The sequence below is a fragment of the Diceros bicornis genome, chromosome 5 (genome assembly GCF_020826845.1).
Source record: "Diceros bicornis minor isolate mBicDic1 chromosome 5, mDicBic1.mat.cur, whole genome shotgun sequence".
Taxonomy (NCBI): Eukaryota; Metazoa; Chordata; class Mammalia; order Perissodactyla; family Rhinocerotidae; genus Diceros; species Diceros bicornis.
The window spans coordinates 53,967,650-53,984,400 of NC_080744.1; the positions used below are offsets into that span (position 1 = coordinate 53,967,650).

Sequence of the window (16,751 nt, forward strand, 5' to 3'; positions counted from 1 at the left end):
TGCCCCTAAGCCCCTTCTATTAAAATTATGAATCCTCCACATGGTTACGTATTCAACAAGTATTTATTGAGTGGCTAAGTGGCAGGTGCTGGGAATATAGCAGCGAGAAAAAAGAAGACAGAACTTGCTGCCCTCCTGGCACGTACATCTGAGTAGGAAGAGACAGACGGTAAATACGTCAGATGGGAAGGGAGGGGGCAATACCGGGGGTGGACTAAGAGGGCGGCAGTTTTAAGTATCAGGGAAGGCATCACGGAGAAAACGACATTGTAGCAAAGACCTGAAGGGAGACGTGGATATCTGGGGAAACAGCGCTGCAGATCAAGGAACTATCAAGTGCGAAAGGCTGGAGATGGGATGTTGTATTCAAGCAACAGAAAGAGGCCAATGTGACCGAAACAAAGCGAGCGAGGAGAGTAGTAGGAGATGAGGCGAGAGAAGCAGGCCACTCAAAAGACTAGATTTATTCCGAGCGAGATGCGGAGATATTAGAAGGTTTAAAGCAGAGGAGAGAAAAATACATGAGGTGTGGTGGTGGAGGTGTGAGATAAAGGTGATTGGTACAGGACAGGCGAGAATTAACTCTATGAACCCTGACCCTTAAGGCCAGCTGGAATGGCTTAAGTACAGAGAGAGAATAGGGAAAGACAGAAACTCATCTTGTAGGAAGCACTTAAGGATTTCAGAAAACAATGTTTCAGGTAAAAATAAGCAGTATTTGTTGACGGATGCATTTTAAGTCGTTTAGGAAAGAGACTTTTATGTATGGCGGCCTTATTGACTTGAAGACAGTGACTGAACATTTGTGAGGATTAGTTTGTGAGGGGTAACTGAACAGATTAAATCAGAGGTGCTTGAGAGGAATGCTAATAAAGCATTCGTTGGAAGTATTGGAAAAGATTCATCTTTAGGTAAAGGGTTGGATTAGATGAGGTTCTCTATAGAGAATGCAAAGTAATTTGACATTTTTTCAGTAAGGATTCAGAAAGTATTTAATTGTTGGAACTGGCTTAAGTATGGAGGAACTGAGTTAGGTGACAATCTAGCAAGGGACACAAACACAGACAGAAGGGTTTCCAAATTTTTCTTTACTTCATGTATTTAAGGGCTTGGAATTTTTTTCTACGTAATTCTGAAGCTTTTTTCTTTACAATTATTTTTGGCATGTGTAGTTTCTGACTTCAGTGTCTTGTCCAAGCTTATTAAGACTGGCTCTTTCTTGAACCACTGTACACTATCTATTGCTCCTAAATCACTGAAACCTTCTACATTATAATGAAACATTGGATTGCTCAAGTATATGGAGAAGAGCAAATTTTCCTCCTTCCTCTTGGTTTTGAGGAACCCAGCTTCCTTTATAAAATCTCTAAATTTGGGGGCCGGCCTGGTGGCACAAGTGGTTAAGTGCGCATCCTCCGCTTCGGTGGCCCGGGGTTCGAAGGTTCGGATCCCAGGCGTGCACGGACACACTGCTTGTTAAGCCATGCTGTGGCGGCGTCCCATATAAAGTAGAGGAAGATGGGCACAGATGTTAGCTCAGGGCCAATCTTCCTCAAGAAAAAAGGGGAGGATTAGCATCAGATGTTAGCTCAGGGCTAGTCCTTCTCACAAAAAAAAAAAAAAATCTCTAAATTTGGATTTCACTACTGACTCTGCGGCCAGCCAGATCTCTACTAACTGGTGCCCCTGAACCTGGAGGGCTACTCCCAACCTCAATGCCAAAATTTCAGAAGGTGGTTCTGTCAGATTTTCTCAACTAGAAAAAGCTATACCATGGCAACCTGAGGAAAAAATAATTACCTACACTGTCTGTGGACTGTTGTACCCTTCAGGCTAAGTGTAGAAAAGACTGGAACAAATCAAAGATCTAATTTTTTAAGAGCAGATTACTACTCAGATCCGTATCTGAAAAATGGGTAGGACAGGAATCGTTACCTACGGCTAGTAGGATTCTTCTGAGTATTAGGCAAGCAAATGCACTTAAAATGCCTAGCACATTGCCCAGCATATAAAGTGCTTAGCAAAAGTGAGCCACTGTGTAATCCCTTGTGGTAAGTACAGCTCCACTTTGCAAATGAAGAAACAGACTGGAAGCGACATAATGACCCAGCATCACAGAGAGCGGCAGAGCTGAAGTTAGTTCACTCCAGTACATACTAAGGCTTCGATTGCGCCATGCTACAAAGTGCAGGGGACCAGGAAATGAAGGAGACCCTCCCACACATACCACCTGCTCCCACAGTTGTAGGGCTAGGAAGGGCAGAAAAGACTATGAAATCCAGAGCAATACAAAAAGTGCCAGTTCCCCAAAGAGCCAAAGACTAGGGTACCGTGGCTGTCCACAGCCCTCAGAAGTCTGAGCCACCTCATGGGCACAAGGCTATCCACCGAGGAATATTTACAGGAACTTCTACGAAGACTCCTCCTCACATCAAAAGGTGGACACAGAGCAATCCCTTACTCCCACCTTTCACTTTGTCTGAGCATAGAGACTGCTGCATTTACCAAGAATCTGGACCATTTGGATTATTCACCACTAATTTATATGAAGCAATATGGAAGGCTGTAAGAGGTGATATTCACAAGTTACCTTGAAGGGCTTTCCTAGAAAAGATGCCTTAAAAAGAGAGAAAAAAAAAAGCTATACGATTAGTGGTTAAGTCTCCAACACTTCAACAGATTGTGCTGTCCAGCTACTGAGGTGAAGAGTCAAAGTAAGACTTATTTCCTAGGAACAAAGACCAAAGACTGCCTTTATAGCTGTAATCCTAGTCAATTACTCTGGGTTTAACTCCAGAAAGGGATGGAGGACTAACACCTAAAAAGCTGGAAACAAAGACACACACACTTCTGGGTGTGGATTTTTATTTTCACAAAGAGACAACAATGCCTTCCCACATACAAGTATTTACAAAACCCAACTGATTCACCAATCTAGAACCCGGGTTTTTTTCCACTTCTCAACATAGTTGGGAACATGGAAACATTAATACTCAAACAATTCCCAGAGATGGAATTTATCCATCAAACAGTGCAGATTACCTAAAAGTGCACTTACCTGCACAACTCAGCCTAAGAACCTCAGTGGTACAAACCTCATGGCCAAGGTTTCACGAATCTATTTGGTTTCATACCATGCAAACCTGAACAAGTGTGCTGCTACACTCAACTGAAAATCAGTTCTCATTTTACAATTAAAAAGGTTCTCAACACTTTAGCAACTATACAGAATATGAAGGTTTATTTCAAAAAAGAGTACATTTTTTTTAAACCAGGATACACAGATGCACTTAATGTAATAGTACCTTCTGCAAAAATAGGTTACATAATACTCAGAAATGCAAGGAACAATCTTATTCTCTAAAAATTAGACAGCAGACTTTGTAAGCTTAGACAGCCTTCAAAATGGAGGCTGAAAATGCTTGGTGATGAGAAGTAACTCTAGAGCCTGACACCACAGAGCTAACGCTGTAAATTAAACTACTACCACACGGCTGCAAACTACTCTGTATATTCACACAGCGTTAAAATGGTCTTGATTCCAATCTTTGCAAATGTGTCTCAGTGCTGCAAGAAAAAAAGTTGAATGATACACAAAACTATTAAAAGTTAAAACAGAACTATTTAAACATCTTCTCCAAAATTGAGAAAAGCAATCATGTTAAATTTTAAAAAAAGAGAAAAAAGGAAAAGTCTGACAGAACTCTCAAGCAAGTCAGAGGTCCTCTTCATAAGTAGTCAAGTAAAGTTTACAGGAGATTTCAATAAATTATCTTGAAACCATGGCAGAGAGCTAATTTTCAGAATCGTCGTGGAGGTCCACCCTTAAATGGCTTAAATCCGGAGCCACTTCCTCTTGGCATGGAATTGCCACTGATTTGTACAATTCTATTAATTGGGGATGCATTACTGAAAAAGGTTTAAAAGAAAAAAAAAAGTCAGAGAACAAAAGAACAAATAATTCTAGCTAATACCTACAAAGTGCTTACCATTTACCAGGCATTGTTCTTTGGACGTTACCCATATTAAATAATTTACTCTGTTTAACAGTCCTGTGAGGTAGTATCATTACTAAGCCCACTTTACTGATGAAAAAACTGAGATCTAGAGGTTAAGTAACTTGCTGAAGATCATAGGGCTAATAAACGGTGGAGTGAGGAATTGAACTTGGGCAGTCTTGTTTCAAAGCCCCCGTCTCTTAGTAAGCCATTTAATGGGACACACAGGAATGGAATGGAGCAGTAGTTCTCAAAGTGTGGTCCCCAGATCAGCAGCATCAGCATCAACTAGGAACTTGAACCTCTGAGCTAGAGGACATCATTCAAGAAATATTTGTGGAATTTTTTATATGTATAATGCAACATAGTAGGTACTAATGAGTAACACAGGAAAAAAGACCCCCCAAAAAACCCTGTAACAAATTTGGGAGATAAAAACCCACGGTGAAATGATTTCAATAGCATAAAACCAGATTACAGAAAGGTCTGAATGCCAGGCTGAGGAATCTGGATTAGATCTGTGACCTAGAGAAGCTGCTTGTGGTTTTGGAGCAAGTAAATGGTATAACAAAACAGTTCCAACAGTTAAATTTAGAAATAGTGTGAATAACAGAGCAGGAAAAAGACTAATTTGGGAAGATCAGATAGAAGCCAAAATGAGGAAGAAGGCATAGCTATTACAAGTATTTTTTAAAAAACTGAACAACGCTTAGAAATTTATGGTAGGAATGAAGAAGGAAAAAGATGAGGCCCATGTTTTTCCAGCCGGGGTGAATGAGAGGCGTAGGGCACTGGCAAATTAAAAGAAGCTGGAGGCCACAAATGGGATGAGAAGGTTTGAAGCAGGAAGAGGAATGAGTTTGCCTGTGACCTTGAATTTATGGAGACAGCAAGGCATTTACATGCAGATCACAATATAGAGCCAAAAACAAAGTGTAGTGTCTAAAGTTCAACCATTTGAAGGAGCCAGCAAAGGAAATCAAAATGGTAGAAAGAAAATTATAGTGCATTAGAAAACAGAGGAGTGTTTCAAAATAAAGGAAAAGCAACAGTGGGAAATAGTGCTTAACCACCAAGGAGCCTGAGAACAAAGAAAATAAAGGAATCTATATTTATCAAGAAAAAAGGCATTGGTGACACTTAAAAACCAAAGACACAATGAGTGACGAGGCTGTACAGGCACAAGTATAATAAACACTCACTTAAGTTTGATGGTAGAAGTGACCATAGAATAGTAGTAAGTTGGGTTACTAAGCCAAGCCAGTATCTCTTCTAAGACAGAGAATGGGAAAGCAGGAAGGGCATGGAAGAGAGCGAGAGGCAGAAGACCTGCCAGCTGAAGGGCCACAACGGATGTTGGTGTAAAGAGAAAATAAAGCTTGTCTCTTAGCATAGGAACATTCTTTGGATTAAATGTCCAAAAGTTTTGCTTGAGTTATTTGAAAAGGAACAAAGCAGAACATACTTTCAGTTTCTTTTTCCTTCCTAGGGGTAGTCAACAAGAAGATGGTTCCAACATGAAGTTAACGTTCATTATCTACCGGATTCTGACATACTTGTATCTATGCCAGAAGGTCAATCAGTTAACTTACAATGAGGAATATAAACCAACAAATTAACATCACTTGCCCTGCATATGATCTCCTAGAGATTTTTAGTTAATATGGGGAAATGTTTGGGCAGACCTAGGGTTGTTAACTACTTGCAATTCAATCTCTCAGAAACTATAATGACCTTTAAGGAAAGGATAAAGGTTTGGTTGTGTGCTGGCAGAAAAGGCTTAACTGATTAACTACTTACCTTGCATGTTGGGATATCATGCCTGCTCCTGTCCGGCCATCACCCATTCGCCTTGCATCATGGTAGCCAGGCCCTTGAGAAGGTGGACCATGCCACTCTTTCCTTGGTCCACTTGCGTCCCGTCCGTGGCGTTCAACCACATGTCGTTCTTCCGGATAGTGCTAAAGAATAGTTTATTAAAGAAAAGTCATGACACTCTCAGCCTCATACCAATTTACTTATGCTGGTGTGCTTTTAATGTCAGAAGCAAATTAATAAGATGTCTGAGAAGATAAAAGGATGAATAATACAACAGCATATGAGAAGGGTTTCCATCTATTTCGTATTGAGAAGCTACTCGGGCTTCAGGGTAGGGTATGGGGGACATGATTCAGCACTGTAATCTCTATTTCTATACCTTCTAGCACCCATGTACTTTTGACCCTCGGGTATTTCTGGATTTATATATAATGTCTGGATCTATATATATGTAAGAAGGCATAGTGAGAGATCAAAACCTTAAGACAAATCAAGGTGGGGTATTTGATCGGCATGCAAACAGCACATGGAAACAGGAGTTGTCATCTCATTTTATATAGTACTAGTTGGTGCTATGGCTCTTATAAGGTCTTACATCCATTACTATGAAAAATAGGGTAGTGAACATAAAGAAACAAAAGCCACAGAACTAAGGATCCAAGGAAAGAGAGTCAGAAGTTATGACACTCAGCCCACAGGAAATAAAGCTGAAGGGACCCCACAGAGATAACAATACTGGCAGAACAACTTACAGACCTACATTGTGAAAAACAGAATTTTCAAGGGAGGAACAGGATCTCCTCCTCAGGACACCTTTTCTAAAAGGATATCTGAATGCAGGGACTAGTCTACGAGACTGCCTTAAGTTTTACTCCAAATATGGCAGATTACCTGGATTAGGCACCCAGTCTTCAAAGTTCTGTTCAGGGTAAATAGCTCAATGAACTGATCTACTGAACATTTCTATTTATTAGAAACATTAAAGCTCATAATGCCATCAGGCCCAATCTGTTTCATAAATGCTCTGGATGAAATGGCAAGTATATATTGATATGACCTAGAATGCCAAGGGATTAAAAAATTTTCTAGTAAAAAATGTTGCTAAAAAGCCTAAATATGTATTCAAATACAAAACAGGGCATCAGACTATAATGCAAATTGAAGGATGGATACACACACACACTTCAGAATTCTTTTTTGTATATAATTTAAGAGGATATTCTATCTGTACTACTGTCAACCCATATATGCCAATATTTCCTCAATAGAATGCTTTCAAATTAGGTAAAAGGTTTTTGAGTTGCTAAGAGATAAAGACACTGTCCTCTGTCCAGGTTCATTAACTTACAAAATATTCAAGTCAATAAAGTGTCATAACAGTAAAAAGCAATTAAAAAACATAAAATATTCCACTCGCCTACCTTTAGAAATAAAAGAACAAAAAAAAGCAGAGATGTAAGTTTTATTTCAGTTCTACACTTTAAGCTCCTTAATAAAGTAGGAGAGAAAGGAGAGTATTAAAAAAAGGAGAAAGGGAAACACAAAGAGGAGCCAAAGACTTTCCACCTAGTGTGAAAGCCTCAACTTCTTCACAGGAAGTAAAACCCAAGTCGTCACTAGGAAGGCTCGTCTACCAAATATAATAATTCTCAAACTTCAGCAGGAAGTTTAATACAAATGGAATAAGAGTTTCAAGGCTAGGGGCCGGCCCCGTGGCTTAGCGGTTAAGTGCACACGCTCCGCTACTGGCGGCCTGGGTTCGGATCCTGGGCGCGCACTGCTTGTCAGGCCATGCTGAGGCCGCGTCCCACATGCAGCAACTAGCAGGATGTGCAGCTATGACACACAACTATCTACTGGGGCTTTGGGGAACAAAAATAAAGGAGGATTGGCAATAGATGTTAGCTCAGAGCCGGTCTTCCTCAGCAAAAAGAGGAGGATTGGCATGGATGTTAGCTCAGGGCTGATCTTCCTCACACACACACACACAAAAAAAGAATTTCAAGGCTACTATCTTACTTCTTTGGACTATTGATGTTCAACTACTGACAGTAAAACATGAGAAACATTAAGATCTTTTACAAGAAACTAGTCTCCCCAATATCTAACTAACCTAGGCCACATCAAAATGGTAAGTCCTCCAACTTTATCTCTGAAGAGCTGACAATAAACCTTCATAAGCACTTACCTGTGCTCCACTCCCACGGTCTGTGATCACGCCTCTGTCTCCCTCTCTGCTTCCATAGCCTGACGCATTACTGCGACTCCCAGGGGGAGCCCCTCTCACACTGTGTCCTGATACTTCTCTCCCAGATCGTTCTGGCCTTTCGACTCTGTTAAACAAAACCCCAAAACACATACGATCAAAACTTGATTATAACTTTTTTTAAATCCAAATGTATTATTTACCACTAGCTAGGCGTCAGAAACTACACAAATACCTTGATTCCCGTTTGTCAGAGGACATGCCTCCTTCACTTTTCCAGGAGGTTGGTCTAGATGGATTGGGCCCTGCTTCTCGAGGATGTCTCGGGTGAGTGATATCAGGCCTGTCATGGATGATCACGGTTCTCCTCTCGTCTCGCTCCCCTCGTACTTCTCGCCTGTCTGTTTCTCTAAGTTCATTTCTTGGTGGTGGAGGCTCATTTCTTCTGGAATCACTAAAATTTTTGGGATACCTTTCAAAACCTGGATCTTCTCTTCGTGCAGTGGGACGCGTTTTTTTCCCTTCACTTTGACCAACAAAGCGTTCTCGCCTATTGATCATCCAAAACAAAGAACACAAGTCCTGAGAAGTACTCACTTGCCCTTATTCTTAACTTTATTTGCATAGGCTACAATAATTACACCTTCTTTAAAAATTAATTTAAGGTAAAGCCACCAAAAAAGCCACAATTATTGACTATAATATTTTTTTAAGTTGAGCTAAATGTCTGGCATGAAGGTTGGGTTTTTAGCGTCCAGGAGGAACTACATCAAACACTCAAGTCACTACCAACCTGAAGGACGTTGCACTATTCTGAACAGTGAGGCACATCCAGAGCTAACAGTCCTCCCACTTAGGGTTTTTTTTTGTGTGTGTGTGTGTGAGGAAGATCAGCCCTGAGCTAACATCCATGCTCATCCTCCGCTTTTTGCTGAGGAAGATCGGCTCTGAGCTAACATCTATTGCCAATCCTCCTCCTTTTTTTCCCCAAAGCCCCAGTAGATAATTGTATGACATAGTTGCACAACCTTCTAGTTGCTGTATGTGGGACGCGGCCTCAGCATGGCCAGAGAAGCGGTGCGTCGGTGCACGCCCGGGATCTTAACCCGGGCTGCCAGTAATGGAGCGCGTGCAGTTAACCGCTAAGCCACAGGGCCGGCCCCACTCCCACTTAGTTTTAAAGGTTAAGAAGATAAACCTACTCAACCTGGTTATGGTGGCCTATTAAACTAAGTTTGAATACTGAATCACATTTCCATTAACAAAAACCAAAATCAAACATATGACTTGCTCTGAACACTCAGTTCTGACCCGTACTCCTTAATTAAGATTTTAATAGAGAACTAAACTTATCACTAGCAAGTCTCAGAGAATAAACACAACAATTTTCACACATCTATTTACCTTTCAAAAGATGAAGACTGTACTGTTGAACTCTCGGGAAACCTGCCCCTCTCTCGGTGATCAAAGTCATTAAATCGATTCTGTTGGCGAGAGTAGTCAGATCCGTGGCCGAATCGTGCATCTGTATCTAGAGACAACTTTTTATTCTCGCTCCAGTAAGGATCATCTCGCCTTGAAGAGAAACAGTTGCTCATTTATATAAATTAGTTTGACAATAATCAAATAACACTTGGAGTTATACATACCACATGCTAGGAACTGTGGATACAGAGGGCTAATGAACTCAAGACACAAAACATTCTGTCACAAGAACAAGCTAGCAAAGAATGAATTAATAAATTACATTAAGTCATATACTGTTAGAGGAATTTCACAGGAGAGAAAATAGTTGAAAAATTATGTTTTAAAATTATTAAATGGAAAAGACAAATAAGATATAATACTTGATACTATTTTATAATAAAATTCTAACCAGCAGTATACAACCTTTTCAGTTACACTTAACTGTGGAAAGGTCAGAAGTCAGTCTCAAGCACAATTCATTCATTCCACCTATTTCTCAACAGTCAACTAGACCTCAGAATTTATATTAAGAAAATGAAATGACTATATCATATTTTTGAAGTCTATTAATAAGTATAACGCAAACACACAACACAATCTATGTTTTAGTCCTTCCAAGTTTATGACTTGCATTTTTGTACTAGCTGCATTACCCTACAAGAATTTTCAAAATGGGTCTGAGTCGAGAACCATCCTTGAAGCCTACTATGAGCGTGTATTTCCAGTGGTAATGGACAAACATTTGGCATCAGGAAGGGAAAAAGGGAAGAAGAGCAGACTCTCTGTACTTGACAATGCACTGAGTCCACTCCAGCACCGCAATCATTCCCATCCCTGTTGACCATGACCTTTCATTCCAGTGATGGCTACCTGTACTTTCTAATTCTCTAGTTCGTCTTAGCTTAAAAGGAATAAGACAGCAAGTTTAACTGTTAAAGAAGAAAGCAAGTAACTACCTATGATCTACATCACGTGGGCGTTTCAAAGAATTCCTTTTTTCTTGTTCATAACGAAGCTGCTGCTGTTGCCTTCTCAGTTCCTCTCGTTCTCGAGCAATACGTTCAGCTTCCTTACGACGTTCCTTCAGACAACACAGAAGGAAGAACCAACCAATGCAAAATGAAAACATAAGGTAAGTATATATGCGACCTTGTTTTAATCCTGTCATTAAGAAACCATCATAGGCAAGCACCAGGCAAAACACACACCTGGGACAAATAAATAAACAAATGTGACTTCAGTGATCAGTAATCTAGGCTACAGCTATTGTTCTGCCACATTAAAATAACAGAGATTGGGTGGTGCAAGCTGGCAAGTAATTGGGGGGGGGGGGTCAGATTTAGTGTAATCATTTGACTGAAACAAAAGCACCTCAAGGGAATTAGAACTAGAGTTCTTCATATGTATGGAGACTAAGTGCGTTAAAACCCTGGATGCAATTCTGCAAAGAGAGGCATTATTTCCTTCCAGCCTTGGGAAATCATTCCCACTGTAACATGTAAGGAAATAGTTAGGATTTTCTAAGGTTGGGATAGTGACAGAGCCTGGATTACAACTACTCTGGACTCAGAGTCCTATGCTCAGACTATTAGGCTGCCATGATATTGCAGAGCTCGAGTTATTAGTACCAATTGGCCAGAACAAAATCATTACGAAACATATTTTTAACTAGTATCTAATTCATTATTATCTTCCAGGGACACTTAATAAATGTTCATTAGCTGAACTCATTCTAGAGAAGCTTTACAACAAGTAAAGCAAATTTTAGGGCAAAAATCACAGGATTTGAGAAAGGTCAGTTATTTAAGATGAAAAGATTTTCTGACTGCACCTGTTCAATACGAATGCGTTCCCTTTCCAAGCGTTCGCGTTCCATTCTCTCTCTCTCTAGTTTTTGCCTTTCAATTTCTAGGCGCTCTCTCTCTCTCTGTAAGCGTTCCCGTTCTTCCCGTTCACGAATTATTCTAATGCGTTCGCGCTCTCGACGCTCTCTTTCTGCAATCTCTCTTCGTCTAACAAAAATCAGTATTTAGAAATACTTAAATTATGCTAGGACTGTGTGAAAGAGAATAGCTTTTGAATTTGAATTTTTCCTTGAGGTTGGCAATTTTAAATTTCAACTCAATCTAAGTAGTTTTAAAATAATTGGAAAGAGAACTCAAAATAAAACTTCAAACAGATCCAAATACTGTCACTTATTTATTAAGATTGTCAACTGAATGGCCGAATTTTATAGAGTAGTTGCCTCTTAGATGATTCCTGTTTAAATAAAAGTCCCACTATAATAATAGCCCATTAATTGACTGACATTTTAAAAAGGAAATATTCTACTAATTCTACTAATATACAAATTTACAAAACTACAACTTCTATTGTTTTTGATAGAAAAATTTCTAGTATCTAGTATATATTCTATCTCCTTAAACAAAGTATACCTTATTTTGATGACTTGGGATCATACCCATCAACCTGAATTACAGCAAATGCTATACATCTAAAATAGTTGCCCTTAAGGGTTTTTTTTTGGAGTGTTTACTGGCCCATAATAGATGGCTCCAGGTAACATGCTTTTTTGAGTCAGGAAGTAGTTCAGATGTTTGCTGAACTAAGTTATTGTATTAGATATTTAATAGTGTTTTTGTCATTTCTTCACTCTAAGGCACTCAGTGTACTTGGCCTATCAGTGTATCTTCCTCTAGCAACCCAGTGGTTCTCAATGAGGGGCATTTTTAATTATCACAGTGACCATGGAGCTGTCACTAGCATTTAGTGAGTGGGCACCAAGAAGTCCAAGAATCTTATGACGCATGGAATAGTCAGGATAGTCCTGCAAAACAGAAAACTGTCCAACACTCCTAATACCTTTCAAATGCCATAATGGACATTCCTGTCATTAAAACAAAACAAAACAAAATCACCTTAAAAAAAGAATCTGAGCCTAGAACCTAACTCATTTTTAACAAATGCTAGTTGGTTTGTTTGCTTTGGCATGGTTTTATATATGGTAAAATTTCCAGGACTGCAAACCCATGTAAATAGAGGGAAAATTACACTTTCTTGAGAACTTCACCAAGAGCTGTTCACCATTTCAGAAATCATGTCATAATATCAACACCACTCCTGGTATTTGACTCACCAATATGACACACCAGTTTCAGACTGTATCTGTAGCTGTCACCTTCTCACCCCTAAAGAGGGGTGCAAACATCTGACTACGTCATTAGGTCTTCTAGAGAGTCATGCCTAAACATTCATATCTGGAATACACACTTCATTATAAATTACTTTTATTTCCCCTTTATATTAGAGTTAAGGTATTATATTGATTTTTTGGAAATTATTTGTACACGAAGGTATATTTTGTATCAATTTCATTTCAGAATAGTAAAGAGGGTGCTGCAACTTTTTTTGTATAACGGGTGTTGGTCTGGTAGGTCTGAGAATCGCTGCTCTAGTAGCTCCCACTCTCACTCTCCTCCCAACTTGCTGTCATCTAAACAGGAAGCTCAGCACAATGGGACTTGATCAAAAAAAGGGAAAGTGGGTTCTGAGTAATGTACGGATTCTTTCCTTTTAGTAAAGTGTGTGGCAATTATAGTATTATTCAAGTTGCTAAAAGTATCTCTGGTAGTTCCTAACACTCTTGTGAATGAATAGATGAAATCCCACGGGAAGTGACCTCTCAACAAGATAGGTTAACATTTGGAAATTTATATTATAAAATACTTTCACAAGAATATTTTAAGTGGCATCATCCACAAATTGACATACAAAGCAAACTGGCACTCATGATGAACTGCTGAGATATTGCCACTGAAAATAGAACGGTTTGTTTTGTTCTGTGTTTTAAAGAGAATGCTTGCTTTGGGATAGAGCTTGAACACAATAAGGTTCATAGGGCAAATCTTCCTTCACTTGGACTCTAATCCAAAGTACAGAGAATTTGTCCTAAAATGTCAACATACTATTTGAACACTGTAGCTTACACATTGAGATTACCTTATCTCAAAATCAATTTTTCCTTTAAAGTCATGTATTTTATGGCGGCAGCTTTGGAGAAGAGGAAAGAGCATTGGACTTGGAGTCAGAAGACTTGGGTCTGAGTCCCGACTCTGCCACTCACTAGCCATGTGGCAATGGAAGAGTCATTTAGCCTCTCTGGGCCTCTGTTTTTTTTCAATTATATAATGGGCATAACTACCCTTACAGAACTGTTGAGATAAAGATAACAGATAGAAAGGTCCTGTGTAAATTACAAAATGCTATGCAAACTTAAGAAATCATTAGCTTTTACTGCACTTCTTAAAAGTGGCAAATAGCTTTCCGTGGGAATACAATTTCCAGAAATCTGATTTATAACTAGTATTAAAGATGTACCCACAGTTAAAGACCGGTATGAAATAGGTTCTTTTCCTACCTTCGAAGTTCCACCGCTCGTCGCAATCTTTCAAAACGAACTAAATGTTCTCTCAATCTTTGCTCTTTCATCTTTTCAAAAGGCAAGATGTCTTTCCTTCTGTAGTCTTTGTCCCTTTTTTTATCTAGGCTAGCTCTCTCCTTTTCCTTGCTTCTTCCATGAATCTATACAAAAAAATTATAACAGGACTAGAAGTTAAAATAATTTTGGGTTTTGTTTTTCAAGTTCAGCTGGTCATTTAAAAAGCTTAAATAAGTAATGACATTCCCTTTTTCTTAGATTTTTTAGCATGGAAGTATGCAAAAATGGTTACAGAGATACTGAATTATCTTCTTTTGGAAATAGGTGGAATAGTATACAACATCCCTCTCGGAGACTTACTTTCTCATATCTTCCTCTTCTTGATGGCCTACAATGATCTCCTTTAGTTTGGTCTAGTATTACCATATGTCCCGGACTCTTTGAACCTAAGAGGAAAAAAAATTAGACACACAAATGTCCAAAAAATATTTCATTAAAAAAGCAAGTAAATGTAATATAAAAATGCTGAATTCATAGATAGTCACAAACCAATACACGAAATAAAAAACCTACTTTTTCTATGAGAACTTAAATGCAAAGAGTTTTTAAAAATAGCTCAATCCGCTAACATAAATACTTTCAGTGATACCAAACGATCCCAATTCTCAATCACACAGCTCTCAATTACAGAGCTATAAATCAACGACTGTTTTAAGTCAGCCCAGATTTAATAGTAAACAGGCTTAGCTAGAAGAATACATCTGTTTCCCAAGAGTAGAAAAGGAGAAGACAATTAGTCCTATCAGACCTCCTTTTCTACCACAGTGACATCTAACAACCAAGTTTAAATATTTATCTGGATTGTAATGTCAAGTTTTTCCTTCCACTGTAAAAATTAAGTCATAGAATACATTAGAAAGGGATTGAGAAGAAAGATACACAGCATACTTATTCGCTTCTTTTCTTCACTTCTTTTAATCGATTCTGAAGTTTGGCCACTTGATCCATTATCATTCTTCTCATCTTTACCTTCTATTTTCTTAGTATCCTTGCTTTCTTTTTTTTCGGATTTCTCAGATGACCTTTTCTCTTCTTTTTTGACAGAGGCTTGTGTCCTGACCATACCACCCCACACAAGAAAATAACAGAATGAGAACTACTTCATCAGTGTAAAAAAACAGTCTATGTGCTTATCAAAAGAATAAATCCTTACTTGCTACTTCTATCACTCATATTTTTTTTGTCTCCAGAACCTCTTGAACTACTCTTTTCATCATTTTCTTTCTTCAATTCTTTCTTAGAAGGATCACCTTTAACCTGAAAGGTTTAAACCAGAAAAAAAATCTGTAAGTTTTAAAGTTACATTTTCATGATTATAAAAAGTATGCTGATGATAGTGAATCTGGAAAACATAGAAGTAAAAAAATAAAAATGAATACATACAAATAAAAATCATTCTTAATTCTACTCCCTCCCAGTGAAACACCTTTAAATTGAGAATTACTAGCCCTCAAAGCAACCTCCTTTTATAAACAGTTAGGCAAGCTTACTTTTTCAACAGAAATCAGTTGTCCGTGCAGTTCAGTGCGATGAAGATGTGCAATACACCTGGACACCTCTGTGCTTGAAGACATGGTTACAATGCCATAGCATTTTGCCCCAGGACTTCGAGCATTTGTAACTACCTTTGCACTCAGAACCTGTAAGATGAGAGTATACTTTAGAAAGTTTTACAACTACATATATTTCTAAATAGATGAAACTTCAGAACTGAGACTATTCAAATTAAAGGATATATTCAGGACATATAAATTCAGGATAAAGCATAAATTTAGGATATATATTATTATGTTTCATAATCTTGTGATCACCTTCCCTATAAGGACTTAGTAAATATTCAGAGGAACAATTTAAAGTGTCAAAAAGCAATTTAACCTACTTTTAGGTTTTTTCTTTTAATTTTTTTCAAATATATAGCCAAAATAAAATTAGTCACATCAATGAAGTAATGGCACAACTAACCAAAGCAAAGAAATAATTTTCTCAATTAGACTTGGGTCACAATTTCCCTATCACAGGCCCACCCCGAACCTCTTAGAGAAAAAAATAAAAAAGGATAAATTTCTAGAAAGTTTCTAGATGAGTGTTAACGGTTTTCTATAATGGACCACTATAAGAAACTTTCAAAACCGAATACAGAATCTGCCACATGTAAAAAAGCACCCTAAAAAATACACCCTAAAAAGACACACTTTCCGTCTATGTGCTTTTATAATTTATACCTATATTAAAGTGACAATTTCAACTATAAAATGAATAGTTAAGAGAGACAAGGATGGGTGAGTGAGAAGAAAAGTGAGAGAGAACAATCTAGAGCTGAACAAAGAGGAACACAGACATAATGCCAGGAAGAGGTCAACAGGGAATTCAAGAGGTTGTAAGGTGTGGGTGGCTGGAAACTATCAGCTTTTATCTCAACTCTGGGAGAAGCTGACTTGCCCCAACAGCCATTCAATTTTTAAGCCAAAGTCTTGTTATCAAGTGCATGGAATCCTTATATGGCTTTAGTCCTAATAAACACCAACATTAAAATATTGTTTTTATTTCTCTAACAATAAATTATTGAAAATAGAACAAAAAATATACCACAGCTGATCATGGGACTACTGTTCTCAGTGTTCAGTATCTGACACCTAGAAAAACCTCCCTAACACTCAGGCAACTCTCTAATTAAATGAGAAGAAAAAAAAACAACTCCTAAAATCAAGAAGATAGATTTTTCTCACACTCATTAATGGCTATTTACCAATATTGGTCATTAATT

At 38.4% G+C, this 16,751-nt stretch overlaps 1 protein-coding gene across 5 annotated transcripts in view; it reads right to left on the reverse strand.

Moving 5' to 3' along the window:
• The window catches only part of SLTM (SAFB like transcription modulator), a 69,495-nt gene that overhangs the window by 22,904 nt on the left and 29,840 nt on the right, over positions 1-16,751 (reverse strand). For 4 of the 5 annotated variants that reach the window (XM_058541698.1, XM_058541697.1, XM_058541694.1 and 1 more), the window contains 12 exons: positions 15,478-15,627; positions 15,141-15,244; positions 14,876-15,042; positions 14,288-14,373; positions 13,907-14,070; positions 11,321-11,501; positions 10,446-10,570; positions 9,427-9,597; positions 8,258-8,572; positions 8,005-8,149; positions 5,799-5,959; positions 3,220-3,909 (listed from right to left, as the gene is read on the reverse strand). In XM_058541698.1, the coding sequence (XP_058397681.1) occupies positions 3,801-3,909; positions 5,799-5,959; positions 8,005-8,149; positions 8,258-8,572; positions 9,427-9,597; positions 10,446-10,570; positions 11,321-11,501; positions 13,907-14,070; positions 14,288-14,373; positions 14,876-15,042; positions 15,141-15,244; positions 15,478-15,627 (1,878 nt within the window). In that variant the 3' untranslated portion in view covers positions 3,220-3,800. Of the gene's footprint in view, positions 1-3,219; positions 3,910-5,798; positions 5,960-8,004; positions 8,150-8,257; positions 8,573-9,426; positions 9,598-10,445; positions 10,571-11,320; positions 11,502-13,906; positions 14,071-14,287; positions 14,374-14,875; positions 15,043-15,140; positions 15,245-15,477; positions 15,628-16,751 lie in introns of those variants that run through there. The other variant, XM_058541695.1, reaches the window with a different exon arrangement.